A 25,829-nucleotide genomic window follows, 5' to 3' on the forward strand; every position below is an offset into this window, starting at 1 on the left:
CACACGTGAGAATAAAAGCCTTTTGAAACTGGAAAATGTGAGAATGAAATCAGAAACTGTTATGGATATGCAATAGAAGTCATATTTATAAACATACTTAGAATGTGTTAAATTGAGTTATAAGCACACGTAAATATTTTTACAATGAATTATTAATGCTCACATTTTAAAGCAACATAATACTTTGCAAAGAAGTGAGTTATTGAGTATTATTTAGTCTTATTGAGTATTATAATACTTGATCTTTTAAGTTACAAAATGCTTTATAAAGTGTTCTTATTATTGTTTAAATAATTAAAAATCATATTTGAGTTCTGATAACTATTATTATACAGTGTGATAAGCAGATTTGAATGCATTATTGTTAGTATATTAACATGAAATATTTAGAAAACTCACCTCACAGTTTGCATGTAGCCCACTGGCTCCAAAACCTTTCCAAACATCGCCATGGCTGTGTTCAGATAAAGAGAGAACAATTAAGTTAACCCCTCATTCATGTTAACTAGTATAAAATCCTTGTGCCATTATTTGTTATTAATTGATTATGTTCGGATCCTTTTTACTACTTTTATAACCCATTTACCAGACCAAAAGTATTGCAACTCACCTCTGTTGTTCTGTGTGCACGTTTGTTCTGACCTTCACAGTTTGTCCAATATTTATACACTCTCCTGAACAACCATTCATCTGATAAGACTTCTCGACGTACATGCTCTGTCTGAACTTGAGAGGAGGATGTATTATATGAGGTGTACATTTCTAGTGGTCGTAGTAGTGGAAGTAAATGTTTCTTTCTCAAGTGAATGCATAGTGCTGATATATATATGTATTTATACACAGAAAAATGTAAGCCAAAAGTCTCATTCACTAGATGCCAAACAGTAAGCCAATAAAAGACAATTCCTCATCATGTGATGTGCTCTTTTGTCCGGCAGTGGCACAGTCAGCAGGGGCTTGCACTGTGAGCCGTAGGGTCGCCAGTTCAAGTCCCGAAACAGACCTAAATATGGAGTGTGGACTGCTACTTGGAGAGTCCCAGTTCACCTCCTGGGCCCTGCCGTGGTGCCCTTGAGCAAGGCACCGGACAACCAGTGGCAGAGCCAGGACATTTTCAGTGGGGTGGCCAGGATGGAACCAGTGATCATTTTGGGGTGGCATTGAAATCACTATTATATGAACATAAAAATACATCTCACTATAAAATAAGGTGTTATTTAAGGCACCTACAACACACCTCTACATTATTTGGGATTAAGCTAGTGGTGGAATAGATCAAATAATATCCAGTATATCTAACTATTTTTTTTGATTTTTTTTTACATATAAGACTAACATTCCTGACAATAGATCTCAATAGTCATCTTTTATGGTGTAAATGCCTTTTTAATAATAACATCTTTCAATGGAACATTCTCAACATGAATGCATAAATCCAAATAAATATAACTTAAATATGTGGAAAAATACTGTGTTTGAAATGTATAATTTATTAATAATTTTGACCTCCTCATGGCAGCTGACTCCGGACTATTAACTATCCTCATCCTCCTTGATCTTAGTGCAGCTTTTGACACCATTTCCCACAGCATCCTCATTGACAGACTGACCTCCATCGGGATCACTGACACACCCCTCCTCTGGTTTAAATCATATCTCTCCGGCCGCACTCAGTTCATCCAACTCAAAACCTTCAAATCACAGCCACTTCCAGTCACGACCGGTGTTCCCCAGGGCTCTGTCCTGGGGCCTCTTCTTTTTATCATCTATTTACTTCCTCTTGGCAATATCTTCCGTAAACACAACATCCACTTTCATTGCTACGCGGATGACACCCAGCTCTACTTGTCCTCCAAACCAACCACCATCCTCCCTCCATCCTCCCTGTCTGACTGCTTACAAGACATCAAATCCTGGTTTTCCTCTAACTTTCTCAAACTTAACGACAGTAAAACCGAGGTTCTCCTCATTGGCACAAAATCCACCCTAACCAAACCTGACAGTTTCTCCATTACTATAGACAACTCTTCAGTCTCCCCCTCCCCTCAGGTTAAGAGTCTGGGTGTCATCCTCGACGGCGCACTTTCATTCAAATCTCACATCAGTAATATCACTCGGTCTGCCTATTTCCATCTACGCAACATCAACCGCCTCCGCCCGTCCCTTAACCCTAAGACCACCGCCATTGTTGTTCACACCCTGGTCACTTCCCGCATCGACTACTGCAACTCCCTTCTCTTTGGTCTCCCTCTCAAATCCATCCACAGACTTCAACTGGTTCAGAACTCTGCCGCCCGCATCATCACCAGAACCCCCTCCATTAACCACATCACTCCTGTTCTTCAGCAACTTCACTGGCTCCCCGTCAAATCCCGTATCGTTTTTAAGATTCTGCTCCTCGCCTTTAAGGCCATCCATAACCTCACTCTTCTGTACCTCTCCGACCTCCTGCACATCAACACACCCATCCGCACACTCAGATCTTCTGCTTCCCTCAGCCTCACTGCACCCCCCTTCCGTTTAACCACCATGGGGTCTAGAGCCTTCAGCCGCTCTGCACCCCGCCTCTGGAACTCCCTCCCACCTGACATCCGCAACACTGACTCTCTCCCCATTTTCAAATCACGCCTCAAAACATATCTCTTCACACTCGCATATCCACCCTGATCATTATCCATCACACATCCTCTGTTTTTATTTATTTGGTTATTTGATTGATTTATATACTGCATTGTCTTGTTTATGTCTCTTATGCTGGTGGTATGTATTGTGTATCTTGTTTTTTATGTGTTTGTACGGCGACCTTGAGAGCCTTGAAAGGCGCCTATATAAAATAAATGAATTATTATTATTATTATTATTTATAATTTAAATGAGATGTTAGCTTTTTGTTTTGATATCTATATATATTGTATTCCAGTCTCCCTTCAGATATGTTAAACACATTTGTTAAACACATTCAACACAATGCTGCTCACCTCCTTCAGTTGGGAGAAAAGCTGGTTCAGGTTCAGCATTATGGGGGGACAGGGCTGCTGAGCCTAAAGATGGATCTGTTGGACCTTGCACCAGGGGGAGGGACAACTGATTTAGTATGAATAGCTGCTAAAAATGTACCTGCATTTGTTAAATGTCAGCTAAAAGAGCAGTGAAATTAAAAACCTCTGAATTTTCTGTAAAGATATTAACAGTACTGTTAAAACCCTGGTTAAACCCCCAGCTCCGCCACTGCGGACAACCCCCCCACTCCCATTGCTCCCAGGGCGCTGTACAATAGCTGCCCACTGCTCCTAGTACTACACTCCTGGTAGGATGGGTTAAATGCAGAGGCCAAATGTCACTGTGTGTGCTGTGTGCTCTGCATGGGTTTCATTCCTATACCAGATCTCCTCTCTGGTAAACAAAAACACCCTGAAAACTCTGGCAGGAGCACTCATTCAAGGGTACTATGACTATGCTTGCACGTCATGGTACCATAGCACCTCCAAGGCGCTACAAATAAAACTTCAAACATCGCAAAATAAACTGGTCAGACTACTGCTTGACCTTTCATCTAGAACCCACCTCACCTCTGCCCACTTTGACAACCTAGGATGGCTTAGAGTAGACGACAGAGTACAGCTACTTGCAATGGGCCTGGTCTACAAGATCCACTACACCTCTATGGTACCCATGTACATGTCAAAATTCTTCCCAAAGGTCAAGGAATACCATGATCATAACACCAGAGGGAGCTCCACAAATCATGTGAAACCCAGATTTGGCACAAAAAAGGGGGAATACACGTTTCGCAATTATGCCACATCAAGGTGGAACGCTCTTCCCACAACTGTAAAGGAAAGTAAAACTATACTTACCTTCAAAACCTCTCTTAAAGAGCACCTTCGGGGGAGAGCATTGCAAAACTGGCCCCTGTAATGGTACAAATCTCAACCTGTCGTTCAATAGACAGCTTCCCCCCCCCCCCCCCCATCTATGTATATACTCGCATTTTAGACTCTGTTACTAACTGTATATCTGTAGACTTGGTATGTCTTAAATGTCCGGTTAGGATGTATTAGAACGAAATCTAAAATGAAAATTGTAAACAAGCAATCTGTATGTAAAAAAACCACCTGTATGTAAATTGTAAATAAGCCATCTGTATGTCAAATATGTCTTATATGTCTTAAATGACATGATGAATTGGAAATGGGGGACCCTGATGTAAACAAGACGAAAGTCTTTCTCTGGTCTGCATCCCCTTAACAATTGTATGTTTTGAGCTGTACTGTACTGTACCCAATATACAAGCTGTTAATACACTTTTCAATCAATCAATCAATCAATCAATCATTCATCTATTTCATCCCTCCGATTCTATCTATTCTATCTATCTCAAAGAGAAAATACTTTCACGTTTTCGATCAAATTAGTAAAGTCCTCTTTTGATTAAATGGCCCAGAAACATACAGAATAACAACAATAACAATACATTATTAAATAACCCTAGCTCTTACCAGGAAATAATGTAGAGACATTTTTAGTAGTTTTTGTTTAAATATTTCTAACAATCTCTTCATTCTCACTGTAGTCCATAGATGGCGATAGTGCGCCGTTAAGCTGCCAATAAACACCAACGAAGAAGAAAAGAAGACTTCCGCTAGGAAAGGCGCTAACATTTTGAAGTTGGTAAAAGGCAGCGCAGGCAGGTAAACAAACGGCCCTTTCGGTGAAGTAAATGTTATAATTATTCTACATTTTGCAACATTTCAGACTTTTTATCAGAAAATGAACCCCACGGTTCCGTTCTTTGATAAGCTGAAGAAGCTGGCGGTGAATTTAGAGTCAGAAACGGTTAAACTCCAGCACGACTTTGAACACCGAAACAACGACGACAATGATGACGACGACAGCGGTGAGTAAAAACACTATTTATCAACCCAAAAATAATAATAGTGTATGCATCATTTAGCTGGTTTTGATGTGAGTTCCTTTTTATTCCAGAAACTACAGCCAGAGCAATGAGAACATATCACCAAATGAACTGTGAAGTCGGAAACCTAAAGGTACATTTATGAAAACTGTGAAACCTAGCTTAGTTTAACGGCATATTACACTTGTATTAAATACTCGAAAACATTTCAATTTCCATTGTTTCAAGTTAGATAAGTTATTGTTTCTTATGTTCCTAATGACCGTCTGTTGCCTTGATGGCAGTTGGTGAAATCAAACTGACATTTTATTTAAATAAACTATGTATTTAAGTACCTGCAAAATTAACCAAAACAGCTATAAAACGGTATTTAGTTAGGATAAGTGCGTTTACTCTTGTGAGACTGAATTCTTATATATTTTTGAATGACATTTGGTCTGAGTGACATTGGTATAATACGAAATATAACACAATGGCCCTGCAATACAGCTAATATAGAGATATACACTTTTTAGATAACAAATGTGTGACATAACTTTAAGGTTTGTCATTTGTATTAAAATGGTGTTGTTCATTGAGGAAAAAAGATTATTAGGAAAGTACAGCAAAGAAATAATGTTCCTCTTTAAAGAGCCTGTGACACGAGTTTCCCCCATCATCCAAACCCATCAATTTGAGTAAATATTGTCCCCTTGAAAACCGTTACTGAACTGATTTTGGATATTTGTACTTTGATAACCATTAATCTGCCCTTCAATGTTGACCATTTTCTGGATCTTCTCGGGGATTCTTCAAGTCCCGCCAAATTACGTGTGACGTCATTGCGGGCACAGCGCTCCAGCTGTGCCCGCAATGACGTCACACGTCACAGTTCAGGATCCCAGCATCTGCATGTAAACGCGCGATGGTGCACACAGCAGCAAGCTCAGACAGCGATGACAGTTTAATTTTGAGCGTGTCTGAGAGCTCGTATGAGGCTGAAGGATCGGTTTATGTTGTATCTGTTAGAAGTTTAGGAATTAGGTGCGTCAATATGGGCGATCATACGGTCATGTAGCCAGTGGTGGACTGGGACTAAAAATCATCCCGGGACTCTCGACCGGCCCACTTCGGTACCGCTAGTAAATTGTCAACGGGGGGAGTGGGGGATGTCAGGGGCGGCGGGTGCTGTAGATAGTAAATGTAAATATGTAAATATTTGTGTCACTGCATCCTGGTAAAATACAAATATAATGCAATGTCTGTGTCTTTGACATTAGCGCTGCTAGCCACCTGTGCCCTGTACTACGAAGCCAGTTCAACAGACCCTGGATATGTTTGAGTAACAAACTAACAACAACAAACTAACAAACGAGATCTCGCTAAGCGGTCCTACGACGCTGGTTATCAACTCGGTAACTCAAGCCAGGGTTTCTCTCTCCAGCTGAGAGCGTGTTCACGTCTAAGACACGAGTGGATCTGACTTTAATTACATTTGACTCGAGTGTTTCGTCAACATAATGTGTTGCTTAAAATAATACTTCTGCATACAGTATGTGACACTGTAAGTGTTACACGGCCAGATACGGCTGGAGAAGCTGACTCAGATAAGGAAATATATGATATATTATGATATTATATGATCGATGATCTGATTGATGATGTAATATGAATGATAAGTGCGACACGTCGGCGTCTTCTCTGCATACGGCAGTTTAAATCCTTTATCCTGTAATATGACTTGAGAGATTTAAACTCCGCACACTGAGTTGATCTCTTTTCTATAGACGCCGGAGTCGTAAAAAAAGTTATTTAGCCTTCCCAAACCTGAGCCTCACGCGCCGCCTATGGGGGATGTGCTAGTGATTTATCCGACCGGCCCACTTCGGTACCGGCCCATCGGGATTCGTCCGCGACTGCACCCAGCCCACGTAAACTGTCAACGGGGGGAGCCTCGCTGCGGGGAAACGGTGGACCTAGTGTCCCGATCGGAGTGGGAATAATAATAATAATAATAATCCGTGCATTTTATCCATTAATTTCCCCAACATTGTGGTGAAAAAACCAGACGTTTAATCCATGTTGGTGTACTACAACTACAAAAAGCATCGGTTTGTTTTCTCATCAGGAAATGCAGACCGGCACAAACAAACGATTTGTAATCATCATTCTCACGATCATTTAATGTATCATATGTTCGCCGAATTGACATGAAAGCACTAATACATGTAGTTTCATCCACTTGAGTTTACAACTACAAAAATAATCGATTTGTTTTTATATCACATCCCACGGGAGGAAATTCAGCAGCTCTCACTACCGATTTTTAATCCTAATGTAATCATCATCTTCACCACGATCATTTATGTTTATGTTCGCCGAATTGACATGAAAGCACTGACAAATATGAATATACTGTAGTCAACTTAATTAAAACGTTATTAACGTGCCTAAACTCAGTAATTCACCATTTCTACGCATGACAACACACTTTGTCCGTGTTTGGCTCTCTCGCCGCACAGTGAAGCGTTCCCGCATTGACGTCACTTCCGGCTTCCCCCAAAACTTCAAAATGAGTCGAAGGAATTTCCCCGCGATGTTCGAAATTATTGATATTTAACGGAACGGTATCGCTTTTTCTTTTTTAAACTGACGGCTCGAGATGACTAGTAGCCCAATATTTCATTGCACAACAGTTGTTGGGATGCTGTCACAGGCTCTTTAAGCATCTAGTGTAGGCTATGGAGGCTGTGGCTCAGTGGATAGTGTGCTGGACTTCGAATCAGGGGATAGCAAGTTCGAGTCCCACTGCAGTCAGCTTGTCGTTGTGTCCCTGGGACACTTCACCCCAAATTGCTCCTGTGGGGATTGTCCACAGTACTGACATGTAATGTGTAGAAACAGTTAGTGTGAAAGTGATTCATTCGTTTTATTCAGTCTGTTTCTAACACACATTTTACCATACACTCTACATCTGAGGGCCGATTTACTTTTTAAAAAGAGCAATAAGGAACTGTGCTTTGTCTTCATACAGGGGCAGCTCCAGGGTCAGATTGCTGAGCTGAAAGCGCGGGAGAATTATGTGGACAGCTTTATTAAGGCCAGCAGAGTGATGCAGAAAAAAGTGACTAAGGACATCCAGGCACTTAAGGGACACTGGGAGAAATACGGTTACCAAGCTCCACGAGACACCCAGAGAGCGAGCAGTAAGTAATGACAGTAGCTGTATCTCTTTTCTTAAAGGGATAGTGTTGATACTTATCCAAAGTCAGTGAATAACGTCCAGTATAAGGCAGTCGGCACACCTCCAGTACGAGAAGCTACGTAAGTCAAATATCTGTCGCGGCTGACTTACTTTGTTAAGACCATTCAACCCGACCGCTCTAATGCGTTATCTTTTACTTACAGTTGTGATGACTTGTTTTACTTCTGATTATGGGTGTGATGTTGTCCATTTAAACATTCAACAAAGAAAATTGGCCTTTACAATAGTCAAACAAAACATAACAAAAGAGGCACAACTTAAATCAAATAATAAACAACTTGGATCCTTCTTTATTTACTTTATGTAAGCTAATATAACTTACTGGTTAGTAGGGCTGTGCATCTTCACTGGTCTCACGATTCGATTCGATTACGATTATCCTGTCAACGATTCGATTCAATTCGATATCCCGATGCATCACGATTCATACCAATGCGTTGCATCCTCAATTTTCTATATTACTGCACATGGCTTATTTTCCATCAATGCATACATGCAGTAAATACATATGAACTCTCTTTTTATTATTTAGAAAGTGCTTCAGAAATCAATAACAGAAATGTCTTGACATTCATTTATAAACCAAAATAAATGAATTGTATTGGTCTAGCCTCCCTATATCTGTGTGTGTTCCATCCTCAAAAACAAAAAATAGTGCTTCTGCAGTCTAGCTGCAGCTTCTAGCAACGGTCTTCTGTTAAAAAGGGACACTGAATGTCCTGAATGTGGCATCACACACAGGACTTGAGTCTGAACACAGCAGACAACAGGAGTATTTACAACAGCATATAACAACTAAAATACTGCATGTGGGTGCACACTTACATTCTCTGTCTTACTGTTGCATAAATCCCATGAATGTATGAGATTAAGTTAGCTTCATTATATCTCAGTGATTAAGTGAATAATAAAGTTTCTATCGGGTCACTATCAGCCTGTCACTCATTATTTTCAGGAGGGGGCGGGGCTTGGTGGAACGGAGGAGACGGTGATCGCGGAAGCTTTTTTCCTCCTGCCTTCACAAACTTTACACACGTATATATTGTCTGAAAATTGCTAGAGGACATTCATACTCTGCAATCCAAGACTTAATTAAATCCACCAAAAACCTGACATGATTGTAACGCGATTATTTTTGAAAAACATAAATCCCTGAGCCGCAGCGACACGGAGTGATTCAGAGCGGGTCCTTCTGCTGTTGGTTCTGGACTGGTGTTCTTGTGTTGGTGGATAAAGCAGACTGCTCCGTGTTCGGTGTTGCTGTGCCGCTGTCACGTCTGTTCCCTGATCTCTATGTCACCGACCGATTAGATATTAAAGTGACAGAAAAAAAAACGTTATAGTAAAGCCGCGGCCGGAAAATCAGGAAGCAACGTTACTACGCTATAACCGATTATCTTCCGTCACTGCATCGAGACCGAATCGTCCACGTCCGCATCGCAATGCATCGTAGAAACGATTATTTTCAACACCCCTACTGGTTAGACAGCGTCTTCCACACAGGTAGCCCATCGCTGTGTCTCTTAAGAGCCTGGGGAATGTAGTCTTTTATAGCCTTGACTGCAGAGGTCATGATTAGGTGACTATATTCTGCACTTTTTACAAAACCAAAAGACTGGCTCTAACACATAAACTATGGTAAAACTATCCCTTTGGCTGCTCACTGAAGAAAACAACATGATATCAAATGTGTTTTTATGGAATCTTTCTCTTGCACAGAGGCTATCGGACAGCAGTCAAAGGCTGCAGGTGAAGAATCAGAGGACAATGAAGCAGGAGAAGAAGAAGGGGAAAGCCAGGAGGAGGCTGGAGGCAGTCCCTCCTCATCGCCTCAGACGGCCAAACCGCCGGCCTTCACTGACGTTATGCGAACACCACGGTTGTCTGACTTCGGCCTCTCTGAGATGCAGCTGAAGAAATCGTTAGCTGATTGCTCTGAAGTGCCCCCCATGCCTGAGATGAGTCTGCCTTACCCCTCGCTCTACGAGCCTGCACCGCCACCACCAATGCCCTTTACCCCCAAATGTGCCCTGCGGATGGATGATGAAGATCTGCGGACGCCTCTTCCGTCTGACTTTGGCCTTACAGAGTACACCATGTGTCTCAACAACGACTTCACTATGGATCTGTTCAAGAAGAACGTTGAAAAGCCCCAAAGGTAGAGGATAATGAGCATCAAGGGAGGCTGTGTGGCGCAGTGGACTAGTACGTTGGTGTTCGGATCAGGATGTCAGGTTCAAACCCCACTGCAGTTTATAAAAAACCATTTATTTAATTTTTATTTAAAAGAAAATGCATTGGTTTTTCAGTTGAATTATACCTAACCCTAATCAACTGTTCAAATCTTCTTCTTTTTTTAAATGGATGTTTTCAAAGTAAATGAATAATCGTTTTTAATAATCGTGATATCAATTATTGACCCAAATAATCGAGATTATGATTTTTGCCATAATCGAGCAGCCCTACTTTCCAGTCTACTGTAGAGTCACCGCTTATTGCTGATGTATGAGCTTCCTCTTTACAGACCATCACAAGACCGGCCTGAACCCCCAGTTAACGCTTTAATGGAGAGTTTGAACACACAAGGTATGTAACTCCTAGACTGCCCTCTTTAGTTGAATTATTTACTGTTGCTTACAGTTTTCAGTAATGAGTTATGTTTTGGAAGACAAGGCTGTGCAATATATCTATCATAGATCTGATATGAAACTAGATATTGTCTCTTTTCTTATAATATTGCATAAAGCCTTCAAAGGCTGGAAATTACATGAATGTGATGTAATTTCTTTAATGTTTTAACTATTCTAATATTTGCCTTTACCACCTTAGTCATTGTCACCACATTACTGATGAATATTTAGTGAAATGGTCCACCCAACATGGATATTAACCTATTTGATCAAAAATATCATGATATTTGACTTTCTCCATATCACACAGCCCTAGAGAGGTCTTACATTTTATTTTTATCATTTTGTAGGATTGAATTATCAACTTTACTACTAACCACAAATCTAAAAAGTGATTCAAACTAATAACCACTTTGTCTAAGGACTAAGAATATAAAATAGCTGCCTAGATTAACAAAGGTGGGCACTCGAGTGAGACTAGAATCTATTCAAACAAGAACAGAATTCCAAATAACAAAACATTTGTGTCAGAATCTGCATTAAAAAAAACGACCTACGTGTGTTTTTAAGATAACGACTTTCCTAAAGAACAGTTTGAATAAGGACCCTATTACAATTGTTATCTTCATGTCCCATTTTTATATCATTATTAATTATTTTATTTGTTTATTTCAAGTGTTTTAATTTCCTTATTTTTTCTTATTTAAATTTCCAAATGTTTTCTCTCGTGTAAATGGTCCTGTTTCTCTGCATCATAACACCTTCAGTATTTAGTGGGAAATGTTCAAGTGCGTCACGTTAGAAAGTATTGTCTCTCGCTGCATTCCCCTCTGGTAATTGCTCTGAGGAGTGGGCGACTTCAGCCAGTTTGGGAGCTTTTATGACGAGTTGAGAAGTCCATCAGACCTATATGTACTTTTTGCCTTCAGCACACAACCTGGAGACCCCAGAGCCTCCTGTGTTTTCCACTCCAGGGCTCAAGCTCATAAAGACAAACGTTCACTGCTCCTACAACGATCCCCCAGAATCCCCCCGTCGCCTTGGAAACCTGCCTACTACCCCAGAGGTCCCAGCATTTCTGACTCCATATATGAACCGCCTGGTCAGCTCTAACAAGGTATGACATATGAGTGCATGTGGAGAATGCATTTCTTTACAGACACAAATACTCAGAGTGTGTGCATGTGTCCACAGAGTGCACAGCAGCCTGGGAACTCTGAGGAGGATTCCCACTTCTTTGAATCATCTCGTACCGGAGCAATCGGATCCAAACGCCCCTGGGAATACGACGTGCCGGAGATAAGCAGCATGGGTGCGGAGGACATGGAGATGCCAGAGATGCCAAACCTGGAGTCTATTTTGGGAAATTCCCTACAGAAAGTAAGAACAAAGAAACGCTGTTTAAAGCCAGGTCACTTTTAACGGCTGATTGCCATATTGGTAAAACACAAGTTGCCATGTGCAGCCAAAAAAGGTCCCTTTTTGATTTGGGTAAGGGGTTTGTGTAGACCAGGGGTGGGCAACTTGGATGGTGGTGGGGGCCACATCATTTATGTACTGGCCACCAGGGGGCTGCAGATTCACTTGGAACACACACATTCCACGTATAGTATGTAATTATTAACAAATATACTAAGTCTGACATCTTTGACATTTTACAATCTTTCAGGGAACATCCTCTAATAAGCTCACTAAAGTGGCATGTTTGTAATGAACAGGTTATTTAACAGTGGAATAAAACTATTTTAAACTATTGGAAAGCACGGGAAATGTGTGTGCATTGAGATGACATAAACATGAAGTCATGAACACTACCCAGACATTAGTTCTCTTAACTTGAACCTTAGACACTTGTAGTCTCTGCTGACGCACAATAGAGGCGAAGTCCCGCCCATCTACTTCCGCCCCATGGGACCTTATTTCTGAAAAATTATGTATTGAAGTCAATGGGGAGAGAAAGATTATCTTTAGATCCCGTTTGAATTATGCCATGAATTACACATATGATGTTTGTCAATCTTAAATAATCATTTCCATGTCAAAAAAGTCACAGTTTGTCGTAAAACTGTTGAAATATAAGACTATGATAAATACGCAACTAGAAAGACTACAAATCCCAGAGTCGATTAAGTGAATTTAGCTAGCTGACATTAACGTTACACATTACACCCGTGTTACTCACCGAAACCTTGTAAAGCCGGTCCCGCATGCTGGCTCTTACGGAACCGACTAACTCCCCTTGTGTGTACGCACAGCTCTCAACATGCCCAGAGTTGGAGTGATTTTCACCTCTTTTAATACTTTTCTCCTCATTCTGAAAGAAAGAGGTGAAATGTAACGTGACGGCCATCTTGGTGTTGGTGACGTATGCAAGACCAGAGATGCAGTTCATTGAGCGCTTCTCACAAAGAAAAGTGTTACTTCACAGTTTTACGACACATTTGAATTTTTTTTACTTGCAAAATTATCTTTTAAATTGACAAACATCATATGTGTAATTCGTGGCACAATTCAAACGGGATCAAAAGATAATCTCTCTCTCTCCATTGACTTCAATACATACTTTTTCCGAAATAAGGTCCCATGGAGGTCCCCCGGAAGGGGAGGGACTTCGCCTCTCTATAAGGGGAGTGTCAACACAGACACCTGTCAGCTCTGCCTCTGCTGTTCCTCAGCGCCGCTCCCCCTCCCTCCCGCTGAAACTATGAATGAAAAGCGTAGTAATCATAGATAACACGTCAGGGTCCGTGACAGTTTGTTTTCATGTGATTTCAAATAAAAAAAGTCTTGGTTTTAGGAATATTAAACTTGTTTCGGCAAATTCAGATGATAAATACAACTTTTAAGATTGTAACGGCATAATTACAAGCGGTAACTTAAATGTCACAGCAGGCATAACAACAGCCGGTTGCCCCCGGGCCGCCATTTGCCCATCTCTGGTGTAAGTTAATCCTTAATCATTCCCCTTATTTTAAGCATTTAACCAAAAACCCATTAACTCAGTGAAAACTGAACTGGAAGTGAAAAATGCTAACTCCTTTCTGGGGTTTGACCTTTTGCTGCTGTTAATATAGCTAAATACAACAAAAATAGCTAATCTATATTTAGTAATATATCAATATTCTGTATTTTACTCAAGACAGTAAAACAATAACTTTATTAAAACGTGAACTTCATCATCATTTTTAAATGTTTGCCCCACTTTTTATATGTCTCCTGTTTGCCTCTAGAGAAGTGAAAAAATGCTGAGGAAGACTTTCAACATTACAAAGGACAACAAGGAGCCCACTGTCAACAGTCTGGATCTGGATGGCCCCACCCAGAACTTCAGCTTTGGGACCCCCCGCATCAGGATGGACTACGGAGAGCCCACCACCCCCGAGATGCCCGACCTGAGCTCTGTGACTCAGGACATCTGTAAAGTAAGTCCTGCTTATTCAAACAGACATTGTGTGTTATAGTTTCTGTACCTTGAGTTTTTATATTGAGATTCACTCAAACAGTCTTTGGCTTTATCTCATTCCTAGATCAATAATGGAGAGACTTTCACATCAAAAATCTTTTGATTTAGTTTCGACAATCAATAAGCAGTGTTTGTCATATAGTAATAATATATGCCAATGCAAATTAGCGATGGGTCTGTGCTGATAAAAAACAAAACAAGAAAAACAATAACAACTAAAGTAATCCCCTATCACTGCCAGTGATCCTTACACACACACACGAATATATGCCAGACATATTGTTGGATGATGTACACTCATGCAACCTACACATTAGGGCTGAACGATATATCGTGTCATGGCGATAACCGCAATATGCGCATGCGCGATATTCACACCGCAGATACGTGCGATTTTTATTTTTAGGACGTCCGATATTAAGTAGGTGAATTAACTCAAACACGTCATGTTACAATTATTTTGCTGCTTGCTACAAAAGGAAAACTTGCACGGCTCTCATGTCAGGGGTACTTGAGTGAGTGACATGCAGGCTCTGCATGCACAGCAAACCACCAATCACAATCATTCTTGATCACAGCAGGCCCCGTCCCGCTAGTTTGCAGACCATCAAAACACCGGTAAAAAATGAGCGAGGCACAGGAGGACAATACCGGAGAGAATGAAGATTTACTTCGAAAAAGAAAAGCAACATCTGCCATCTGGAACTATTTTGGATACAAAAAGGTTGATGTTGACCAAACAAAGGTACTTTGTAGACAGTGCCATGCAATTGTTTCGGCAACACGTCGAATTTACTCGCCCATTTGAATAGACACCACCAATCTCTGTATGACGAGTGCAAAGTCAGATCTGATTGCCATCCACAGCCAAAGCAAAAAACTATTTCAGATGCCTTTGCCGGTGTTGCACCATATGAGAGAGGTTCAAAACGGCATAAAGACATCACAGATGCCATAACATTTCACCTGGCAAAAGACATGGTACCAATTTACACCGTTACCAAAGAGGGTTTTAAGAAAATGATCCGGTCACTTGATAAGCGGTACGTAATACCGTCACGCACCTATTTTTCTCAAGTCGCCATCCCCGACCTGTACGAGAAATGCAGGGCAAAAGTTGAAACAGAGCTGTCTAAAGTGGAATACTATGCTGTTACAACGGACTTGTGGTCCAGCCGGACAACGGAGCCGTACATAAGCCTGACGGTGCACTTTATTGACGAGGACTGAAAAGTCGCTGTTTGCAAGCGGCATTTTTCCCAAAAAATCACACAAGTGAGAACATCGCAGCGGGGCTAAGAGAAGCGGTGGCTGCTTGGGGCCTGGATGAGACACGTCAAGTCTGTATAACAACAGACAATGCTGCAAATATGGTGAAGGCTGCCTCCCTGAACGAGTGGACCAGGCTGCAGTGCTTTGGCCACAGACTTCATCTTGCTGTTGGTAAGTTACCCCGCCCACGCTTTATTTACTAAGCTGTGTCTGTGTCGAGTCTTTTTTTTAATAACCTTTATTCAGGGGAGTGGAACAGAGTAATGCTATCTTTTCCAGGAGTGCTTAACAACCTGTCCTGAAATGCAACAGTTTTCTTAATTTGAATGAGTTTCATAAATGTTACGTTTTATAAGCAATTCATTGTTGAAGGCAGCTAATTTCAAACTGGAGGACACACACACACACACACACACACACACACACACACACACACACACACTTGTAAATGTATAGTTAATATAAATGTGTATAATATTTAATCTTCACTTTTTATTCATTTATTCCCCCTTAGAAAATGCAGTGAAAAAGGATGGCCGCATCAACCGTACTGCGGGTGTGTACAAGAAGCTGGTGGGTCACTTCTCTCACAGCTGGAAGGCCAGAAGTGCTCTTGCAAAAGCCCAGAAGGAACTCAATCTGCCATCACATTCCCTCATATCAGAATGCCAAACAAGATGGGGTTCCAGGCAGAGTCCTGCATCGGGTCGGGTACCCGACGGGTGACCCGCAAAAAAGGTGATTCGCGGGTGGTATTTTTTCAAACGCTTTTTTCCGGGTTCGGTTCTGGGTAAAACAAAGATGATGCGGGTCGGGTCGCGGGTATTGCATAATAAATATATTTAAATAATAATAATTTAGTTTAATGTTTAAATCCTCAGACCTCTCCCCCGCGGGACCGCGCATAATCATAACCTCTGCAGCGCATCAATCTGCTGCTGTGCGCGCCACATTCGAAATGGCTGAGGTGAAGCTCTCTAGCGGATAATACAGCATTTTCAATAACACTTCCTCAAGAGCGAAATCCAACGTCTGGGAGGCTTCTGGTGTCATCCTAGATGGAGGAAATAACCGACATCCCACGCTTTTTGAGACAAATATGCAACTGCGTGTGTTAATAATTGCACGTTTTCACTGCTCATATGCTATGCGGGTTCGGGTCGGGTTGCGGATCTTGTGCCGACGAGTCGGGTCGGGTTGCGGAACTAATTGGCAATATGTGCGGGTAACGGGGCGGGTTCGGTATTGCACGTCGCGGGGGCGGGAGCGGGTCTTGAAAATCAGACCCGTGCAGGACTCTGGTTCCAGGCAGATGATGATCAGCAGGATACTGGAGCAGCAGAAAGCTTTAAGTCAGGTCCTGTCTGTGGACAAGAAGCATCTAATTCCAAACTGGCAAGATATAGATGTCCTGGAATCTGTTAGCAAGTCCCTGGGCCCATTGCTGGAGTTCACAGACGCACTTTCAGGGGAAGAATACGTTAGTGTCTCCTATGTGAAGCCAGTTCTTCACCTCTTCAACTCGTCAATGCTGCTAATGCGAGAAGAAGACACAGACCTGAGCAAGAAGAAAGAGATGAGGGACTACCTGAATGAGAAATATGAAGATGAAGATACTCAGAAGCTGCTAGATATGGCATCTTGTTTGGACCCCCGGTTCAAGATGGACTTCGTCACTGCAGACAGCAAGCCCCAAGTCAAGGCCAGAGTGACATCGGAGATGATGACGACAATCATGACATGCCAGGAGACTGCAGCTGCAAGCTGCAGCACTGAAGTGGAGTGCGAAGTGGCTGGCACGTCCCAGGCAAAGAAAGGCAAGAGGTCTTTGGGAAGTTTCTTTAAACAGAGCGAAGCTGCAGCAAAGGCTGATTTGTCTCAGTACCTAAAGGATGCTGTGGAAGCAGAGTTAAACAGCTACCTGCTAACACCTTCAATAGACAAAGATGAAGATCCACTTGCATGGTGGAAAACGCACAAAGTAATCTTTCCACAACTCGCCAAGCTTGCCCGCAAGTACCTATGCATACCTGCTACAAATGCCCCCTCAGAGAGGCTTTTCAGTGCAAGTGGCAACATCGTCACTTGCCAACGTTCTTGTCTCAAGCCTGCATTAGTGGATAGACTAGTATTCTTGGCCAAAAACCTCTAAGCCTGATTGAGCAATGCATACAGATGCTTAAAAAGTCTAATTATTATATTTGACTACATTATGCAACAGTTGAAATTGTGAAAAAGAAATGTTCAGATTGATTTAACTGCTAGGTGCTCTGTTCAGAAAGAAAGCAGGGCTGCAGTCGAATAGTCCATTTAGCTTGCCTTAGGAACCTTCCTAACGGAGTGAAATGACCCGGAAGTCCCTCAGTGGCAGCCATGATAAGTGCCGTTCCAATTCTCTAAATGAAAGGAAAGGAGGTTTCAAACTTCCTTTACAACCTCCTTTAGCTTAGGAACCACTGGACCTCCCTAACCGAAAGGAGAGGAGAAAATGCTGCCCCACAATGCCTTGCAGCATTTGCCGTCGCTCAACAGTCGGCCGTTCACGAAAACAACCGATTATGACGGAGAAATTATATCATGAAAGTTACGGTGCTTATTAAGCATTTTAAAACGTATGTGGTAAGTTGCCAAAGTGCTTTGTGTTGAACGTTCGTCAGTATTATAATCAAAAAGAGAAATATGAACGTTAGTTTTTACTGAAATGATCAAATAAAGTCAACATTTCACAGTCTTTACTCAGCTGTGTGGGGTTTGTTCAACTTTTAAAAGATGTTTGAATGGTGATATACACAGTGATAGATGTTAAGGAATAACGTTTATAATAAATACATTTGTATTGATTTTAAGATATGTTCATCAATCATACGTATTGGGATCATTTGTATTAATGTGGACCGGAGGGAGAGGGTGACGAGCAGAAGTTTCACTTTCCTTTTTTATTTAAATTCCAACTTTGGTCATGAAGAATATGTTTCTCTGTTGTCCACGTTCATAAAGCATAAAACAACAGCATCAGAGCACGGTGCAGAGTCTCTAGATGAGTTTACAGTAGTCCCTCGTTCTTATTGAACATCCATGTTGTAGTCCGCTAACTGTAGTTTCCATAGTTTCCCCACAGCAGCAGACGCACATTCATGACGCCCGCTGGCGCTTCATAAACACGTCGGATAGTGAAAGTGCATTCGGATTCTCTAAAGTACCGCGGTCTCGTCTCCTAAGTCCTTTTGAATTCTCCTATCCACTATCCCTTAACCCCGTGACGTTTCACTCAGAGGTCAAGGAATAGGAGAAAGGGTTAGAACTTAGGAGCTGATTTTTAAACTATCCGACCGCAACCCTCATCTTTATTTGTTTAGGCTAGTCATGATGACCAAGAACACTTTGTTTTACTTTGCACTGACTGTTGCTAAGACATTTTGATTTAAAAAAGGTTTATGAAACAAAATGGTTCACAAGTTGATATTGTTATGTAGTAGTTCAATTTTTATTACAAGTTATTTGTTTTATGACAAATTATATTTATTTTAAGTTGTAATTTTGTAAACCACTCAGGGAGCTGGTCTAAATTTTATTTTTATAATGTTGTTTAAAAGATGTCCACTACTTTGCTGCTATTTGCACAAAAAAGGTTTTAATTGTGGAATAAAAAGTTAAATTAACTATTTTGTCACCTATGTTAATTCCCTAATGTGATAATGAAGCTTCCTATAGTTTAATGTGTGTGTGTCTACGGAAGGTCCAGTTGTGATAAACACGGTTCGCCACTGACATACATACATACATACATACATACATACATACATACATACATATGCTGCTCTTAAGCTAAACCAATAACGGAATGATTTACACAGTTTCAAATGCATTCATAAAAGGTCCCCAGGCTTCCTGAAATTTGCTGTTTGAGTATAGATAATGAAGAGACTTTAATTGTGTTGGACATATTAGGCCAATTACTTGTATTGTGTTTTTCTCACTTCTGATTTCTCTTTTATTTTGAAGCTTGTGTCCCAGGCTCGGTTGAAGAACCCTACGATCGCTGTTGTGCACCCAAATATCAGGGGGGGGAATTATAAAAACAGGTAAGAAAAGAAAGAAAATCACTACCCTAACTCTAACTGCGGCTTGATCCAATTTGTACAAATGCTTTAGACCACATGTGTCAAACTCAAGGCCCGGGGGCCAAATCAGGCCCTTGGTGGATTTAATTTCGGCCCGCAGGATAATTTCGAATTACTATTAGATCTGTCCCGCCGGTATATTGCACGCACACCTTCACTCCATCCTGAGGGTTTCCTCAGCTCAGAGCCTGAGCCCAAACATTGATGAACTTGCACCCAAGATGAGATGCCAAGTATCTGCTTGAACTAGCATCACAGAGTTTACATGGATGTTTCCTAATGCATTTTTTTTTTCTCACGACAACAGGGCATGTTTGTTTTTTCTTTAAGGGAAATTGTTTTTTTGAAGCTATATGTACTCATAAGAAATGACTCTGGAAAAGCTGCAGATAGAGCCATAAGAAATTAATGCAACTGATTATTTAATGTTTAATGTTGTTTTTATAGGCAATAATTTAAGCTTTGTTAGTTCCAGGTTTAATATGTGCAATACGTTCATTTCAATAAGTTCTGCAATAAACATTGAACCAGTCCGGCCCTCGACTAGTACCCATTTTTTTATTTTGGCCCACTATGTATTTGAGTTTGACACCCCTGCTTTAGACAGTGTTTGCCAGGTGCTGGAAGTCTTTGGAAACACTTGAATTTAAATTTGCAGTTTTCAAGGATAGAAAATCGTTAGAAAAGATAATACGTTGGAAAGACCCTTGTTGCTTTTTTCTTTCTCGCAAAATGAAGAAGAGAGTTTACAGCTATCTCGGTATCATTAATGTCTTAATGTTTTTTGTAATAAAGATTTCAATTGTTACTTGTCCTCTTCCCAGACTGTCTGTGGTGTCGGAGAGTGAGTTCCAGACTTTACCAAAGTACATGAGGCTGATGACTTTGCACAACCTCAACGAGGTGGTGGAGCACATCAACACGTTCACAGCAGAGAGTGAAGGTCAGTGCTACACTACTCTCATGGTCAAAGTGAACAGATAAGGTCTAAATAACTTGTTTAGGTGTTTGAATTTGAGAGGATCTACAAAAAAATACATTCCCTTTTTTATTTTTTTAAGATCTCAAATGGCATGCTTAAGATTGTTTACATCAAACAACCACAGCATAAGTCCAGGAGACTAGTTGTTTGTAGGCTTTACTCAGTTGCTGTCCTTTGTTGCCCTCTGCAGGAGAACACACAGAGTTTCAGATGGAGGAGCTGCAGAGGATTTGCATGGTGGGAACAAAGACCCCCATATTCATCCTCTGTCTGATGGAGCTCAAGAGACTGAAGCACATTGGAGGAGCCAGGAACACCGCTGTGTACAAACTGTGCACACAAAAGTAAAGGGCGCTTGGACACATCAAGCTGTCCGATTAGGAGCAAAAATGTAGAGACGTCCTAGTTAGATCCATCTTTAAGCTGAAGAGATGCTGGTTTCTAAAAAAAAATCCTGTTAAATGTCAATAAACTATATATTAAAGTATACACCCTCTCATGAATCATTGAATTGTTTTTTTGGTCTTTAACTACCTGTATTTTTAAATGTATTTTGCCATTCATGTTTAATTTTTTCTTTCAAAAAGAATTAGTATTCTATAAACTTGGGGTTTTGATTATAAACATATATTAAATTAATAAAATGTAATATAAATCATCATGAAACATTGATACTTTAGTGAAGTACAACTATGGCAATATTGCACTTCAGTACAAATGGAACTCAAGTACTAAGAGAGTAGAGTTATAAGCATACTCCTATAACACTTAAACACATTACAATTCCTGATTTCAAAATATTACTCAAGTAAAATTACAAAAGTATTATTAGCTAAATATACCTAAAATATCAAAGGTTATGCAGATGTATTATATATTATTATGTAATATATTTTTCTGTCTGTATTGTTAACATACACCTAGGATTATTTATGGTGGCAGTTAATTATCATGGAGATGTATAATGTACTGTATCCTGTGTTTTTAATGTGAGAAGTAACGAAGTGTGAGATATATTTGGTGTAAACAAAGTACAATGTTTTCCTCTGAAATAGAGTTGAAGTAGTATATTATGGAAATACTACTAAATTGAGGTACATATGTCAAAATTGTAGCGTGCTTTAGTAAATTTACTAAGTTACATCCCACCGCTGAATGAGAGTAAAGTGTAAGAATACGGCTTCAATAAAAACAAACCAGTGATCTTCCTAATTCCACAGCATATTAAACCAACTTGATGTTATCCACTCGGGATGCAGGAACAGCAGAAGAAGAACCACACTGTTCTGCAGCAAAAGATTAGCAGAACCACACCTTTGCAAGATCTACTGTATATATTCAGCAGAACCACTACTGGCTGCTGACATTAATTGTAAACAAGGTTGATTGGCGCTATAACAAATGTCGATGTCACCAAGGTAACAAGTATCGTTAGTAAAAGGAACGCAGCATTAAATGGCATCTTAGCTAGCTAAACATGTAAACTAGCCAGTTAACAGCTCCGCAAACGTCTCCTCTGTGTAGGACTATTTGTTGTTATTTCAAGCTCGTTTTATTAGACTTCTGTTACTATATAAAGTTAGCATTTTGGTAAGCCATTTTAACGCTGCGTGGATTGATTTACTATTATTTCGTTAGCGTAGTTGCAGCAGCCCCGCGTGAGTACACGATCCTATTTCAGTGACGTCGCTCGAAGATGTACCAATCAGATCGCTTAATGCAAACAACCGTTGATGACGTTACAGCAGTTTTTTTGTGTCAGCCTCGCCTCTAGTTTGCCACCATTTTGGGAGTCAAAACACCGAACAGATATCTGCGCACACCTCCACGCTTCTGGTCGTGGCCTTACTATGGTTCACACATGTGTGGTGGCTGGTTGTAGGAACAGAAGGACACCGGGCACCGCGTTATCTTTCTACCGTTTCCCCCGGGACCCCGAGAGGAAGCAGCGGTGGATAGCTGCTGTTAACCGGGAGGGCTGGGTGCCTAACGACGGCAGCAGGCTGTGTAGTACTCACTTCATCTCAGGTAATATGAACAATAGACTGTATATATAAAGGTTTAAACACAGGAGCACACAGGCAAAAGTACCCCATGTTATAACATCGAAAACAAACTACTTGTGGTCAAAATGAATTTCTATAAGTGTGAAGTCTTAGTTTTTTTATGTATCATTTTAAGGGGTTCACAGGTGACCATAAAGAAACAAAACTACCACAAATTGATTAAAAAGGCACTCAAGGATAACATAAAAATAGGCAAAACGACCAAATCTAGACCTTTTATAAAGTCTATGATAGAGACACCCATTAACTAGGGATCAATAAGAGACACAAAACTTCAGCATAATTACTCTAAAAAGACTCAAAAATACCACAAAGATAGGCAAAATGACCACATATCGACCATTATATATACAGTAAAGGATCGCAACACACATTAATACAAGGAATTAAGAAGAGACACCAAACTTCCCACAATATGACCAAATAGAAATGCAAAATCACTGTAAATTGACTGCAAAAGACACTCAAAACATCCACAAAGAGACACAAAATCACCCCAGAGAGACACAACTACCACAAATAGACACCAAACCTCCACAAAACGAAGTAAGAGAGACATAGGAACACAAAACTAATAAAAAGATGCCCAAATGGACATTAAACTACCAAAGAAACAATCAAATAAGGCACAGAACTACACAAGAGGTCACTATACTACCACATAGAGACAATGAATCACCCCTGAGGGACACAAAACCCCACAAGTTTTACATCAGTAACACTATTCTACAAAAGGTAAGGGTGATATAATTGAAAATATGAAGAACTTTCCCCAGTGTAACTTATTCACAGTCTTTTTTTTAACAACTTAGTCATTTTGATTAACATAAATTAGTAATCTTTTTCTTACAAAATCATACTTATGTATAGTAATTGACCATGACTAGAATGACTTTCATCAGAGCAGGCCCTTCATTGTCCCACCCACAAACACCCCATTAGAACATCATTTCCTATATTTACACGTTTTCCACCATTTTAATTACTACATCGTCTTTTTTCTCCTGCAGGTAAACAGGTGAAGAACCCACGTTCTCCAGATTATGTTCCTTCTGTGTTCACGCCCGCTCCCTTATCCCCAGAGATGAAGGAGCCCGGTTCCCTGGAGATCCTGGACAAGCAGGAGGCCCGCGTGGAGGCAGCTAACGCCTTGCTGTTCCTGCAGGGCCAGGGCAGCTCAGTGAGGGGGGAGCGGGGTCAGGAGGAGCATCCTGAGGAGAGGGAACAGGAGACGGCTGTGGAGGAAAGTGCGCCGTCTTCCCTCAGCAGCGATGAAGACGATGACGAGGATGATGAATCTATTGACTGCAAGAAAGGAAAGTTTGCTCCTAACACGTCGGACGCAGCGGTTAACTTTGACAATGTCCTGAAAGCCCTGAAGAAGGAGAACCAGACCCTCAGGGACTCTTTGGACAAAATGGCCCTCTCTGAGAACTCGTTGAGGAACGATGCAGAGAAGGTCAAGTTCTACACTGGTTTACCAAACTACTTTGTCCTGGAGACGGTCATGTGGCTGCTGGCACCTCACATGGACGGCATGAAAACCGTGAAGCTCTCCAAGTTCCAGCAGCTGCTTCTGACGCTGATGCGACTCCGCCTGGACCTCCGCAACCAGGACCTAGCCTACCGCTTCGGAGTTAAAGTCGGCACGGTGACCAGGACGGTGCACCAGATGGTCAACATCATGTCCTCCACTCTGGTGCCGACCGCCGTCTTCTGGCCCTCCAGAGCCGAACTTCGTAAGAACCTGCCTGTCGCTCTGCGCTCGTCCCACCCCGACTGCGCTGTCATCATCGACTGCTTCATGGTGCCTTTTGAGGAGCCGGTTTCCCGTGGCAACCACCAGCAGCAGCAGAGGGTGGTGGCGAGCTCTCAGGGGGCCGGGACAAGTTATAATGTGTTGAAGTATCTGATTGGTGTTGCTCCACAAGGCGTTGTAACGTTTGTGTCTCGGGGCGTTCTGGGCAACGTTGGGGACAAAAGCCTGGCTGAGGGCTGTGGGTTTCTCTGCAAGCTCCTCCCGGGAGACGTGGTGTTGGCGAGTCGAGATCTGGACATTGCAGATTCTGTGGCTGCGAGAGGAGCTTTGTTTAAAATAGCCGGCAGCTACCAAGGTGAAGCGAGCTCACCTCTGCCTGACACTTCCTCTGAGACAGTGAGTGTGCAGAGGCATGTGCAGAGGGTGCTCTCCGTGGTGAAGCAGAGGTACGCCATGCTTACCGGCCCCGTGGAGAGCCCCTTCACCACGGTCTCCGAGCGCACCTCCAACCTCTCAACATTTGATAAGATTGTGCAAGTTGCTTGTGCCTTAAACAACCTGTGCATCTCTGCTGCTCCACTAGAGTGATTCGTACAGAAATGCCTAGTGCTCCTTAATGCTGGCCACTTAAGTTCCCTTTACTGCTTTGGACCTTATTCCACATTCTCCCTCACTACATCCCAGTGTCAACACTACATGATTCCTGAGTTAAACTGAGTTATATATATTTACTTTACACTACACTTGGACTGGATGTGACACCCTGTTGTCTAGGTCAGTTTGTAATTGCTATAAGGAGCAAACCCAGAAACCACATTGCTAAGATGTTATGTCTTTACAGTTTGATGTTTTGGAGTGGGGTTGGTTGAGGTACGTGACATATTCAGTTTCAGTAAATGACGGATTGCAACGCTTCTAGTTCTGAGAAGCAGACAAGAGTACCGGCATGGAAGTAAAGCAATATACTATGGACGGTGGCCACCTAACAAAATAATTATCAGTTTAAGCATATGACATATTTTTGCTTCTTTAACTTGCCGCGAGACAGCTATAACATTATGAAATAAAGCCATTATTTGTGCTCTCTCCAAAGCCGCCTGAACCTGTCATTGTACCTCTTAGAAAACAGTAGTTCTGCTTCAAACGGTAACTTTGATTGTATAATTGTGTGACTAACTTAACCATCACAATAATAAACAAACTAACCAATCGAGGCTATAGACCAGCAACCGCTCTTTACGAGGTGGCTGTAATATGTTTTGCTACTATGCTAGAAGTACCTTTTATACAACCCCACTTCAAAACACCTGAACTATCCCTTTAACTTGATATTCGTTGAGGTATATTAGCTACAGGTTATGTAGTGCACACAATGTT

General features: G+C 41.4%; 2 protein-coding genes across 7 annotated transcripts; both read left to right on the top strand.

The window, feature by feature from the left end:
- The first annotated feature begins 4,625 nt into the window (after positions 1-4,625).
- ska3 (spindle and kinetochore associated complex subunit 3) lies at positions 4,626-21,130 on the top strand. 6 transcript variants are annotated; one of them, XR_004567576.1, is made up of 13 exons: positions 4,626-4,897; positions 4,987-5,048; positions 7,929-8,100; positions 9,879-10,317; positions 10,684-10,745; positions 11,719-11,906; positions 11,984-12,169; positions 14,020-14,211; positions 14,293-15,695; positions 16,039-16,262; positions 19,527-19,606; positions 20,470-20,588; positions 20,818-20,837. XR_004567576.1 is itself a non-coding variant. In XM_034201455.1 (11 exons), the coding sequence occupies exons 1-11, from the start codon at positions 4,771-4,773 to the stop codon at positions 20,973-20,975; spliced, it is 1,785 nt and encodes a 594-aa protein (XP_034057346.1). In that variant the 5' UTR covers positions 4,626-4,770; the 3' UTR covers positions 20,976-21,130. The 6 variants fall into 6 exon arrangements, 3 of the variants coding, with proteins under 3 accessions (XP_034057346.1, XP_034057347.1, XP_034057348.1); XR_004567575.1 differs by having other exon boundaries at positions 14,317-15,695; XR_004567577.1 differs by lacking the exon at positions 14,293-15,695 and having other exon boundaries at positions 20,818-20,836.
- Positions 21,131-22,477: 1,347 nt separating this feature from the next.
- On the top strand, positions 22,478-25,540 carry LOC117536569. The gene is made up of 2 exons (XM_034201496.1): positions 22,478-22,655; positions 23,704-25,540. Exons 1-2 carry the CDS (start codon positions 22,478-22,480, stop codon positions 25,038-25,040), a joined length of 1,515 nt encoding a protein of 504 aa, XP_034057387.1. The 3' UTR covers positions 25,041-25,540.
- The last annotated feature ends 289 nt before the right edge of the window (positions 25,541-25,829 follow it).

This window comes from Gymnodraco acuticeps, unplaced genomic scaffold (genome assembly GCF_902827175.1).
Source record: "Gymnodraco acuticeps unplaced genomic scaffold, fGymAcu1.1, whole genome shotgun sequence".
NCBI classification, from domain to species: Eukaryota; Metazoa; Chordata; class Actinopteri; order Perciformes; family Bathydraconidae; genus Gymnodraco; species Gymnodraco acuticeps.